The sequence below is a fragment of the Dasypus novemcinctus genome, chromosome 8, assembly GCF_030445035.2.
Source record: "Dasypus novemcinctus isolate mDasNov1 chromosome 8, mDasNov1.1.hap2, whole genome shotgun sequence".
NCBI lineage: Eukaryota > Metazoa > Chordata > Mammalia > Cingulata > Dasypodidae > Dasypus > Dasypus novemcinctus.
Window position 1 is genome coordinate 116,100,800 of NC_080680.1, and position 12,024 is coordinate 116,112,823.

Sequence of the window (12,024 nt, forward strand, 5' to 3'; positions counted from 1 at the left end):
GGCTCCCGTTTGGCTGAGGATGTCTCTTCCCCAGAGAATGCCGCCAACGGTGGAGAGGATGAGGGGGCGGAAGCGACCGTGCCGGCCCTCTCGGTCCTCCCATTTGATAGGAGTGGCACATCTCCAGGACTCAGCGGAGCCTGTGGCCCCAATTACCTGAGGCCCCTGCTCAAGAGCCCAGTGGTTGAAGGCGGCGATTTCAAAGGGAATGCAGGAGACTTCAGCACTGGAGTCGAGGAGTCCCTCTAACCATTGCCCTTCGATTTTGAGCTCCATGACAGGCTTGGAGGCGCCCCTGATGGGAACCGTCCACATCAAGGCTTGGGGGCTCTCTGGTGGGTGGCCTCTTGGGGGCGAGGCTGAGGCTTGCCCCGCTGGGAGTTTAAAGGTTGGCGAGGGCCTTGAGCGGAGCGGCAGTCGCGGGCCCGATGATACCCTTTTCCGCATCGAGGGCATGGGGTGGGAGGCCCTCTCCGGCGGGATGGAGGGCGGCTGCCGGACGCTGGGAGGGGTGGTCTCCTGGTCTGTGGTTGTGGGCAGTCTCGGGCAAAGTGGCCTGTCTCACCGCACCTGAAGCATCCGGAAGAAATGGCTAGGGCTGTGGCGATGGCTTTGGCAAGGCTAGTGGCCTGCGGGTCAAGGTTGCGGCAAGCCAAGACCCAGTCATGGATGCCTTTATCCCTCATGGTGAGGATGATTTGCCGGCAAGCATCGAGGCATCCCTCGACGATGAGATCTTTGGCGAGAGTGACCTGGGCCTCCTCTCCACGGACCTTGCGTTGGCAGGCCTCGATGACGCGGGCGACAAAGGTAGCGAAATCTTCGTCTTTGCCCTGGGTCATTTGGATGAGCTTTTGAGGTCTCGTGGTGGAGACATTGCGGAAGGATTGAAGGGTCAGTTCTCTAAGCCAGAGCCAAAAACCGGGGGGCACATTGCGGTATTGTACAGGGTCGGTGAAAGTACCGATGCCAGTGTATGCCTCCGGGGGGTCCTGGATACCCGCGCTGGTATTCTTGGCGACGCGCCTCTCAGCCTCTGCCTGGAAGTGGCTTCTCCATTTGACGAACTGTCCCGGGGCCAGGATGGCCCGGGTGAGCGAGATCCAATCGTAGGGGATGACGAGTTGAGCCCCAAGCTCCTCGAGCAGCTGCTGCGCATAAGGACTTCCAACATCGTCTTCCTTAACTGAGCGTCTGAGGTTCTTAATCTCATCAGTGGTGAAGGGGAGCCATTGTTGGGGACGCGCCTGAGTGGGCGCAGGGTTTAGGGGGTAGAGATGAGGGGTGGTCCCTGTCATGGGTGGGCTAGAGTGGCCCAGCCATGTGTCTGAACCAGTCCAAGGCATGGACGTTGGGGCTGGCGGAGCGGCTGATGAAAGAGGAGGTGGCGGCCATGTTGTCCGAGAGGGGCAAGATAGGTGTAGAGGAGTTCCCTGTTGCAGACAAGATGGCGGGGGCTCTCCTTCCGGTCCGTGCCATGATGGCGGACAAGATGGCTGCGTAGCAGTTTCCAGCGGACAAAATGTCCACGGCAAGGCTTCCGGTGATTTATAAGATGGCGGAGGCTCTCCTTCCGGCCTGTGCCAAGATGGTGGAGTGGCCGGAAGAGGCGGGTAAAGAGAGGCGGGGTTTCCGCCCGAGGGCCCATACTTCCCCCCTTCAGGCGAGGAAGAAGGAGGAAGTGTGCCATCTTGGTGGCCAGGCGGGAACTTCTCCCTTTCAGGCAGAGAAAAAGGAGGAAGTTTGCCATCTTGGTGACCGGGCGGGAACTTCCCCTTTTCAGGCAGAGAAGAAGGAGGAAGCTTGCCATCCTGATAATGGTCCTCCCGAAGAGGATGGAGCTCAAGTTCGGCATTGAGCTGACTAGATAAGGACTCAGTATCTGAGTCGAGAGTGTCCCCCTTATCAGGGTCGCAGTCGAGCGGCCGCGCAGCAGCCCCGGTGGAAACCTGGTAAGCATCTTTCGGGGCAGGCGCGCCAAGGAGGCAGGCGCGGATGGCCACGAGCGTGGGCAGGAGGCCAGGGGGAAACGACCTGCCATCATGCTCCATAGAGGAGGTGATGCGGTCAATGAGACGCGAGTAAGTGTCTGGGCTCCAAAGGTGGCAGGTGGCCAGCCACGGATTGAAAGGCAGGAGGAGATCCCAGTACTTTTGCAGGTGGCAGAGGGAAACCCTAACACCATTGGTGTCTAGGAGGCCAGCAAGTGCTCTGACTTGCGGCGCTTGGCGGGAAGATAGACGCCTGCCCATTTTTCTGCCGGGGGCCGATAACGGGGGTCCTTACCTTGAGAACGCGGTGAAGGGGTGGGAGTGAGATCCCACAGGGGTGAGGCAGCAGCCACGCCGGACCGTATTTTACCCCACGTGGGGCGCCAGTTGCGGCTGGGGTTTTCTTTGAACCCCGACGCTGACGGGGGGGTTTGGAGGGGTCAGCTGGCCGCAAAGGCGTCTGAAGCTGCGGCAGACAGCTTCAGAGGAGCTCTCAGGTGTGGAGGACGCACAGCGAGGGGAGAAAGAATGCCGCGGAGACCAGGTCTGTGCGCAAGTCCGTTTTATTAAGGAAGTGCAGTGGGTTATATAGAGAATGAGGAGGGCGGGGTAGAGCAGGAGGAGTGAGGGCTACGGGGCGGCTGGGGATCAGCAGAAGCTTGTGGGCGGACTTGTGGTTTTGTGCCGTTAGCTGTTACTAGGGAAGTGGGCAGATTTCAGGTTATGGTGCAACAATTGCAATGTCATTCAGGACAATTCCAAGTCCCCAAAATGCCCCCATATTACACCTCTTTTTCCCACTCCCTGACTTCTGCATCTCCAGTGGCCACTGTCTCTATATCAATGAAATAATCTCTTCCATTGCTAGCATCACAATAAGTCTATAGTAGAATACCAGTAAGTCCACTCTAGTCCATATTTAATCCCCAATCCTGAGGATTCTGGGATGGTGATGCCCACTCCATCTCTAATTGAGGGGGAGCTTTGATCCCATATGACTGATGGATGGGAATCTCTTGCTTGCAGTTGTAAACTTTTTTGGTTCCTTGGTGTGGTGTTTGTCCATCTTCACCTCCTTGTTAGTTGTTCTGGTTAAGTCCAATGAACTAGAGAGTAGGTGTTACAACTCTGCTGAGGCTCAGGGTTCAGTTGGCACATGGAGAGCCCAAAGATTTAAGTCTTTTGGATGTACACCTATGAACTATAGGTTCAACTAGAAGGGACAGAAGAAGCACATGTGGAGAAGTCATAACTGAGTCCAATTCTGTCACACCCAGGAGCACAAACTCCAAAGTTGGGCCCACCAGCAAGACACCAAACTCCAGAGCCATCTGCCCTAACTTTAGGACCTGGGTATCGCCAGAGCCCTAAGGAGTCCCACTATTGAAGTATTATCTACTTTGGCAATCTATGAGTTCCTGCTGAGGAGTATATAAGTTTTTCCTCTGGGATGACCTCCCAACTCACTTTGAGGTCTCTTAGCCATATAAACTCATTGTCTTTATCTTTTTCCCCTTTTATCAAGGTCTTTTCCCAGTTGCTTTGCAAGTTAGTGTTTGGTAGTAATCCTTTGGTGCCAGGGAGGCTTATCCCTAGCAGTCATGTCCCATGCTGGGGTGGAGGTAATGCATTTATATACTGAGTTTGACTTAGAGAGAGTCCACATTTAAGAAACATGGAGGCTCTCAGGAGGTAACTCTTAGATATCCTACAACACTAGGCTATAATTTCAAAAAATTTCAAAAGCTCATAAGTATATTTGTCAATATCAAGGGCCCATCAGTGGCTTATCCTTCACTAGTCATTGCTCTGCACTTAGGGGATTGTTAGTGGTCATTAGAGAATGTGGCAGAACTCCCTGGGATGGGAATTCAATATTTTTTTGGTTATTATGTGAATCTCCACCCATTGTGATAATGTCCCATAAATAGCACACTTATGTACCTTATATGTATGCCTAAGTGAACTTCCTCCCACTTATCCCCCATCACTGACACCCATACCAGTGATCCTCCCCTGCCATAGTTGTAATCCTTCTGTGGTTCAAAACTTCTTAAAAAATGAAGCCAAGAATATTTTCAAATTCAATTAATAGGAAAATGAGATAATAATGGTAGGTTTAAACTTAAGAAATAAAACATATAATAATCTAGAAAAGCTAAAACTAAAATGGAATTAAAAATTGGGATATAAAAAGATGAAAAATGTTAAAATTTTTTTGAAATTTTGCCTTTCATCATCTGTTGTTCTGTGTGTACAGTGACATTTTCTTCTGTTTCTTACCCATTGTCTTACTTTTTTTCATTTTGTCTTCAAAGAAATTTTAGGTCACAGTAAAGTAATGTACAGAACACCCAGGGGACTCCCATATACCCAACATCTTCTCCCTTTTCCCCCTTCCTGTAACAATAACTTTTTAATATGTGTATGGTACATTTGTTACAACTGATGTACAAATATTGAAACATAGTCACTTGCGGTCACCCCTCGGGCTGAAGTGTGGTTTGCTGGCCTGGCGGGGGAGCAGCCGCGGCAGGCCAAGCTGCTGCCCCCATAATAGGGTGGCTGGTCGGACTCACTGCCACCCCTGAAGGAAGCTCGGCATGGGCGCAGAGTGCCCTCGGGTCTCCCCTTCTCGGCAGCCATGCTTCCGTGGCCGCCCCTCCACCCGGATGGCGCCACACGATGCCTGTGGGGTGGCACCCTTCTTCTTCTTTCTCCCTGCGCAGGCGCAGGGTGGAAAAATCCAGTCTGCCCTTTTCCCTTCCCCCGACAGCAGCAACAGCCAGGCATGGGCGGAAAAATCCAGTCTGCCCTCTTCCCTTCCCCTGACAGCAGCAACAGCCAGGCGTGGGCGGGAAACTCAGGTCTGCCCTCCACCCCAGCAACAGCAGCCACCAATCCCTAAACCCTGCCCCTTCCCCCAGCAACAGCGACAGCCAATCCCTAACCACCACCCCTCCCCCGTCCAGTACCGCCCACTGACCTTTCGCCGGCAACCAATCAGAACAGGGCGTGGCTTCGACCAATCAGCCTTCCCCAGCCCCTATAAAACTGTTGCCTCTCCCTCAATAAAGTGGACTTGCGTGTTTGCCTTGTCTCCACGGTAGTTCTTCTGCCATGCGCCCTCCAGTCCTGGGAGCCCCCGACAAGGGCCTGGCCTCCCTTGTCCCCAGTTCGTCGCCTGCTTCTCCGGGCGACCCCTTTGTCGCCGGCTTCGCCGGGCGACCCCGTCAGCCGAACCGCGCAACCCCTTGTGAGACCGATCCCTCGTCTGCTGCCGGACCGACCCCTCGTCCCAAGCGGGACCTACCCCTCGTCCTGAGCTGGACCGACCCCTCGTCCGCAGCCAGACCCCACCTCTACCGACCGAGCAAGCCGCCGCAGTCACTAACCATGGTCAATGGTTTACATTATGGTCTATACTCTAGACCATCACTTTTGTAAATTTTTTATTAAATTCAACATGGCCTGTATCCATCATTGCAAGATCATGCAGAAAACTTCCATTGCTTCCTAAATACCCCCTCTTCCATTTACTCTATTCCTCCTTCTCCCTCCCTCGGAGTCCACAGCAACCACCAGGCTTCACTTCTTGAAGGACAAGATTCATAGTTACTTGCAACAACACTGAGGGCTTGACATACTGGTCTGCCTCCCCCTATTAGGAACCTCCCATGCTCTTGAGAGACACCCATCCCTCTGTTTGATAACATATTGGGCCTCCCTAAATGGGAGTCTAACTCCTTCCCACTCATTATGTGGGTCTCCACCCACTGATACAACACACTATCACAAAATGATCACTCACACATTCTCTAGAAGACAGCTCCAGGTGCACCCTGTTCTGAATGCCCCCCTCCATCCAACACCCTAAACCAGTAACCTTTCTTTGTCATGTTTCCAAAAGAGCTTTCCCAACATTGTATTTTCAACTACATACCTGCCAATCCCTAGTGCTCACCTGCTCCCTCCCCAAACCATAGTTCCATGGACCATACATCCATGCTCTCCCTCCATCCACCTACCATGCCCCCCTGTCAAACTTGCACTGCCCAGCCCAACAGTATCCCTAGACCCCTTTCTATCCCTTCACTGCACAACTACTAACTTCCACCTTATCATGGATTTTGCCCATGTGGTCAATGGCTCACAACTGTCTCTTCCCTTTCTATTTCCTACAAACCTATATTCTGGACTCTAGCTATGAGTCTGCTTGATTTATTTAATTGATAACGATGAGGTCAAGTAATATTTGTCCTTCAATGCCTGGCTTGCTGTATTCAACATAAGGTCCTCAAGATTCATTAATGTTATCCTGTGTGTTAGTACTCTATTCCTTCTTACAGCTGAGAAATATTCTACTGTACATATATATCATATTTTTGTTTATTAATTTTTTGATGAACATTTGGGTTGATTCCAACTTTTGACAATAGTGAATAATGCTGCTATGAACATTCGTGTGCATATATCTGTTCATGTCCTTGCTTTCAATTCTTCTGTGTATGCACCCAGTATTGGAATTGCTGTATCATATGGTGGATCTATAGTTAGTTTTTTGAGAAACTGCAAAACTGTCCTCCACAATGGCTTGACCATTATACATTCCCAGAAGCGGTGAATGGGCGTCCCCATTCCTCCACATCCTCTTCAATACTTGTGGTCCTCTGTTTTTTTTTTTTTTTTAAGGCCACCAGTCTAATGTAAGATGATATCTCATTGAAGTTTTGATTTGTATTTCCCTAAGAGCTAGTGATGTTGAGCATCTTTTCATATGCTGTTTAGCCACTTGTGTTTCTTCTTTGGAGAAGTGTCTGTTCAAATCACTTGACATTTATTTATTTAACTATTTATTTATAAAAATATATTTATTTTTAAGTGATATGTAGATTACATAAAATGTTCCATAAAAAATAAGGAATTGGGGAAATGGACTTGGTCCAGTGGTTAGGGCGTCCGTCTACCACATGGGAGGTCTGCGGTTCAAACCCTGGGCCTCCTTGACCCGTGTGGAGCTGGTCCATGTGCAGTGCTGATGTGTGCAAGGAGTGCCCTGCCACACAAGGGTGTCCCCTGCATAGGGGAGCCCCACGCACAAGGAGTGCACCCCGTAAGGAGAGCCGCCCAGCGCAAAAGAAAGTGCAGCCTGCCCAGGAACGGCGCCGCTCACATTTCCCGTGCCACTGACGACAACAGACGCGGACAAAGAAACAAGTCGCAGCAAATAGACACAGAGAACAGACAACCGGGGGAGAACACAGTTAGAAAAACTAACTATGAAAAATATTTGGAAAGAAAAGAGGCCCCAAATAGCCAAAGACATATTGAAAAAGAAAAACGAAATTGGAGGAATCACACTACCTGACTTCAAAACATACTACAAAGCTACAGTAGTGAAAACAGCATGGTATTGGCCTAAGGAGAGACACACAGACCAATGGAATCTAATTGAAAGTTCTGATATAGAACCTCATATATATAGCCACCAAACCTTCTCAACTGGGAGAGAATGGCCTATTCAACAAATGGTGCCTGGAGAACTGGATATCCATATGTAGAAGAATGAAAGAGGATTACCATCTCACACCTTATACAAAGATCAACTCAAGATGGATCAAAGACCTAAATATAAGAGCCAAGACCATAAAGATCTTGGAAAGCAGTGTAGGGAAACATCTACAGGACCTTGTAATAGGAAATGGCTTCATGAATATCACACCAAAAGCACAAGCAGCAAAAGAACAAATAGATAAATGGGACTTCCTCAAAATTAAAGCCTTCTGCACCTCAAAGGAGTTTGTCAAGAAAGTAAAAAGGGAACCCACACAATGGGAGAAAATATTTGGCAACCATATATCTGATAAGAGACTTATAACTTGCATATATAAAGAACTCATATATGTTGAAAATAAAAAGATAAACAACCCATTTAAAAAATGGGAAAAAGATTTAAACAGACACTTCTCCAAAGAAGAAATACAAATGGCTAAAAAACACATGAAAAAATGCTCCAAATCTTTAGCTATCAGGGAAATGCAAATCAAAACTACAATGAGATACCATCTTCCTCCCATAAGATTGGCAGCTATGAAAAAAACAGAAGATTACAAATGCTGGAGAGGATGTGAAGAAAGGGGAACACTCATCCACTGCTGGTGGGAATGCAGAAGGATCCAACCATTCTGGAGTTTGGCGGTTTCTCAAAAAACTAACCATAGATTTGCCATATGACCCAGCAATACCACTGCTGGGTATAAACCCAGCAGAACTGAAAACAAGGACACAAACCGATATATGTACACCAATGTTCATAGCAGCATTGTTCACTATCGCCAAAAGTTGGAATCAACCCAAATGCCCATCAACAGATGAGTGGATCAATAAAATATGGTATATATATACAATGGAATACTACTCGGCTGTAAGAACAAATACACTACAAACACACGTGATAACATGGATGAATCTTGAGAACCTTATGTTGAGTGAAGCAACCCAGGCATTGAAGGACAAATACTACATGACCTCAATGATATGAAATAAGCAAGCTGCCTCAGAGAACTAGAGACTGGAAGATAGGCTTACAGGAAATTGGGGGGTGGAGGAAGGATATGAGCTGACATCTGCAGGGGTGGAATCTATGATGAGCTGGCGGTAAGTATGAGCACAAAGAAGAGATAAAATGGGGGCAAGGGGTTGCCTTTGGGTGGGGCTTTGCGGGTTTGAGGGGGCTGGGGCTGGGCGGATGGGTAATAGTGTCCAAAAAATTGGGGGGAGGGAGGGGCAACATACGAACATAGGAGAGTGTCAGATGTTGGTTGAGAGTAAAATGCTGAGAAAACCGTATCAAAATATAATTAGGAGGGTTACCTGTTTAGGATGCTTGGAGGGGATGGTCTGACGCAGGACGGACTCCTGGGGAATGCCTGAATGCTCGTTTTGCCAGGGTGGGTTGTACCATTGGGTAGAGACCCAAGTAGTGAGAGTGGGGGTGGACCCACATCCTGGGGAGGACTAATACCATCAAATAGAGGGAACTGTATCTCTTGAGAGAAAGGGTGGCTCCCAGGGCATTACGGCACTTGAGCAAGTCAGGCTCTGAACATTGTTGCAAGTGTCTCTGGACATGGCTCCTCGGGAAATGGAGATTGGCTGTCACTGTGGGCCCCAAGGGGAGGGGAAAATGGATGCTGAATGGATGGAACCAAGGTAAATGTGGGGGCAAGAGAGGAGTTTCATGAGAGTACACAAGGATGGATATAAAACATGTAATATTACACCAAAAACTTATAGGGGACGTCAGACTAATAATGTAAACCATAATGTAAAACATAGGATAACTAAAAAATTTAGAAAACTGTATATCCTAAAGTATGGACCACAATGTAAGCACAGATGTCACCTTGTTTGAAAGCTATTGTCTCGGAGTCTGTACATCAGTTTCAGTAAATATGATATGAATAAGTTAAATGATTATCGCTGTGGAAGGGAAAAGGTTTTATGGTGGATGTGTGGGAGTACTGTATATTGTGTATATGAATTACTGTGATCTAGGGCTTTTGTGAAGAGAAGCTCAATAATTAGGAAAAAAGAAAAGAAAAAGATAGGATGTAGAATTTTTCCAAATCAATATGTATTCTATATCTAACCTTTAAACTCATCGCTATATTCCATTTTACTAGTAAGGGAAACTGACATTATATTGGGCTTCACTTTTCAGGAAGTTTTGGATCACAGAGTAGTTCAACAATGGCAGCAGAGGAATACTGGTATGGGATGTTATTGACAGGCGATAAAAGGTTGACAGGGAGTTATACAGGGCATATGTCCAGGGGGCATGGAAATGTTTGGATATACTCATAGTGGAAACAATTAAAAACAACAGCTGGGGGGTGGGTACTCGGTTACTGGCGGGGGGGGGGGCTCTGTCATGGTCCCTAGGGGAGCAGCAGCAGTACCCCAGGTGCAATGGTAAGGACCAGGAAGAAATAAGGGTCCAACAGTGAGCCCCTGATACTAATGACTATGCTTGTGAGCCTATACGCCTGAAATAAGAACAAGGCCTAGAGCAGCACTGTGCCTAGGAGTTCCCTCCTGACAGCCTCTGTGTTACTCAAATGTGGCCAGTCTCGAAGCCAAACTCAGCATGTAAATGCAATGCCTTCCCCCAGCATGGAACATGACACCCGGGGATGAGCCTCCCTGGCACTGAGGGATCACTACCAAGTACCAGCTGATGATGCATCTAGAAAATGACCTTGAATTAAAGGTTCAACGTGGACCAGCAGAATATCCCTGTCTACATATAATAACAGGAGTTAAAAATGCTGTTTGACCTAAATGAAGGGGGAAATGGAAAGGACAAATGAGTTTATATGGCTATGAGTCTCTAAAAAAGAGTCTGGAGGTTGTCAGAAGGATTGCCCTTATGCACACCTGAGCAGAGTCTCAGAGACAGATAAAGTAGATACAACCCCAGGTATTGGTCCTTTTGAGGGCTAAAGAGACCCACAGGTTCTATGGTCATGGCAGATGGGGTTCACTGCCATGTCAGTTGGCCCTTCTTTGGAGCTGGTGTTTCTGCGTGATGGAGGTGGACTCAGATGGGATCTCTCTTCACAAGCCTTTCATGCTACTTTACTGGAATTGTAGTTGGTGCTGGGGCTTAAGATATATCTAGGGGATTTGAATCCCTGGACTGACAATATGATAGCCAGGCCCTGACCTCAACAGACTTCAGCTCCTACACTCTGATTTATTGGACTTACTCCACTCAGCTAACACAGAGTTGAAGAATGTCAACCACCACACCATGGAGCCTAGAGTGCCTACAACTGAAAGCAGGAGGATTGCATCCAATATCCATGTGGAATCTAAACCCTCTCTTGACATAGATGTGGAATGGACATAAGCAAGCCAAAGTCCACAGGAAGGAGGAATACAGTAAGGATCAGAGTGGACTTAATGATATTCTATTCATGAACTATTGTGGTTAATAATTGAGAAAATGTGGCATTGATGTGGAAAAAGTGGTCATGGTGGCTGCTGGGTGCGGGGAAGGGGAGGAAGAGAAGAGATGTGGAGGCATTCCCGGGACTTGAAGTTGTCCTGGGTGGTGCCCCAGGGACAATTGCCAGATGTTGTATGTCCTCCCATGGCCCACTGGATGGAACGTGGGAAAGTGTGGGCTATGGTGTGGAACACGGGACATGGGGTGCAGCGATGCCTGGAGATGTACTCACCAGATGCAATGGATGTGACATGATGATGGGGGAGAGTGTTGTTGGTGGGGTGGGGGTGGTGGGGGCGAATGGGGACCTCATATATTTTTAATGTAATATCTTTTAAAAAAATGAATAAATTGAGTAGAATTTGAAAAAAAAATTGGTATAAAAAAGGGGGAAACAAAGGAAAAGGTAATCACAACAAATAAGAAAGAAGCTAGCAGCATCTAATAAAAAAAATAGAGGGTGGGGAGAGAAAGAGGGGAAAAAAAATCCCAAACCAAACACTGAAGCAAGCAATCAAACAAACTTTATGAAAAACAACCTTCCCTCTTAGGTCCCTGTGGAGCTTCTCAGTCTGCTTGTGTTCATCAATCAGTTACTCCGCAGCCTGCCCTGTGCATGTTTTGAACTGATTTTATCAAGTAAATGAAATTAAATTTATGAAAAGGGATCTTTTTAAGAAAAGTAAGATACCTACGAGAAGCTAATATAAAACACTGTCTATGTGTTTCTAGACCTAAAGTATCAGCTGTTTGTTTGATAACCTGATGGATTACTACTATAAGGAGAGCTGGGAATTGAGCCAGCAACCTCATATATTCAAAGTAGAGACTCCTCCATTGAGCTAAATATTCTCATTTGCTCTGTTAGGTAGAGAGCTATCCAATAACTTTCCCTGGGGCAGGTTTGACTCTGCAGTTTGATAGATTGCTGCTGATTAGGAGCCTATCTGTCCTGCTCCCTTTCTATTCTTACTGCTTTCTCTCCCAGGGCAGCAGGAACCTATAGCCTCTGTGATCAGA

The 12,024-nt window shown here is 47.8% G+C and overlaps 1 protein-coding gene across 1 annotated transcript; it reads right to left on the reverse strand.

Annotated features, from left to right (window-relative positions):
- Positions 1–314: 314 nt before the first annotated feature.
- Positions 315–2,252, reverse strand: LOC139439391 (endogenous retrovirus group K member 8 Gag polyprotein-like). The gene has a single exon (XM_071216542.1). The coding sequence runs from the start codon at positions 2,250–2,252 to the stop codon at positions 315–317; it is 1,938 nt and encodes a 645-aa protein (XP_071072643.1).
- Between the last annotated feature and the right edge of the window lie 9,772 nt (positions 2,253–12,024).

What these genes read in the sequence shown, in the direction of transcription:
- LOC139439391 (XM_071216542.1), bottom strand. Translation starts at nt 2,252, where the DNA reads ATGGGCAGGCGTCTATCTTCCCGCCAAGCGCCGCAAGTCAGAGCACTT.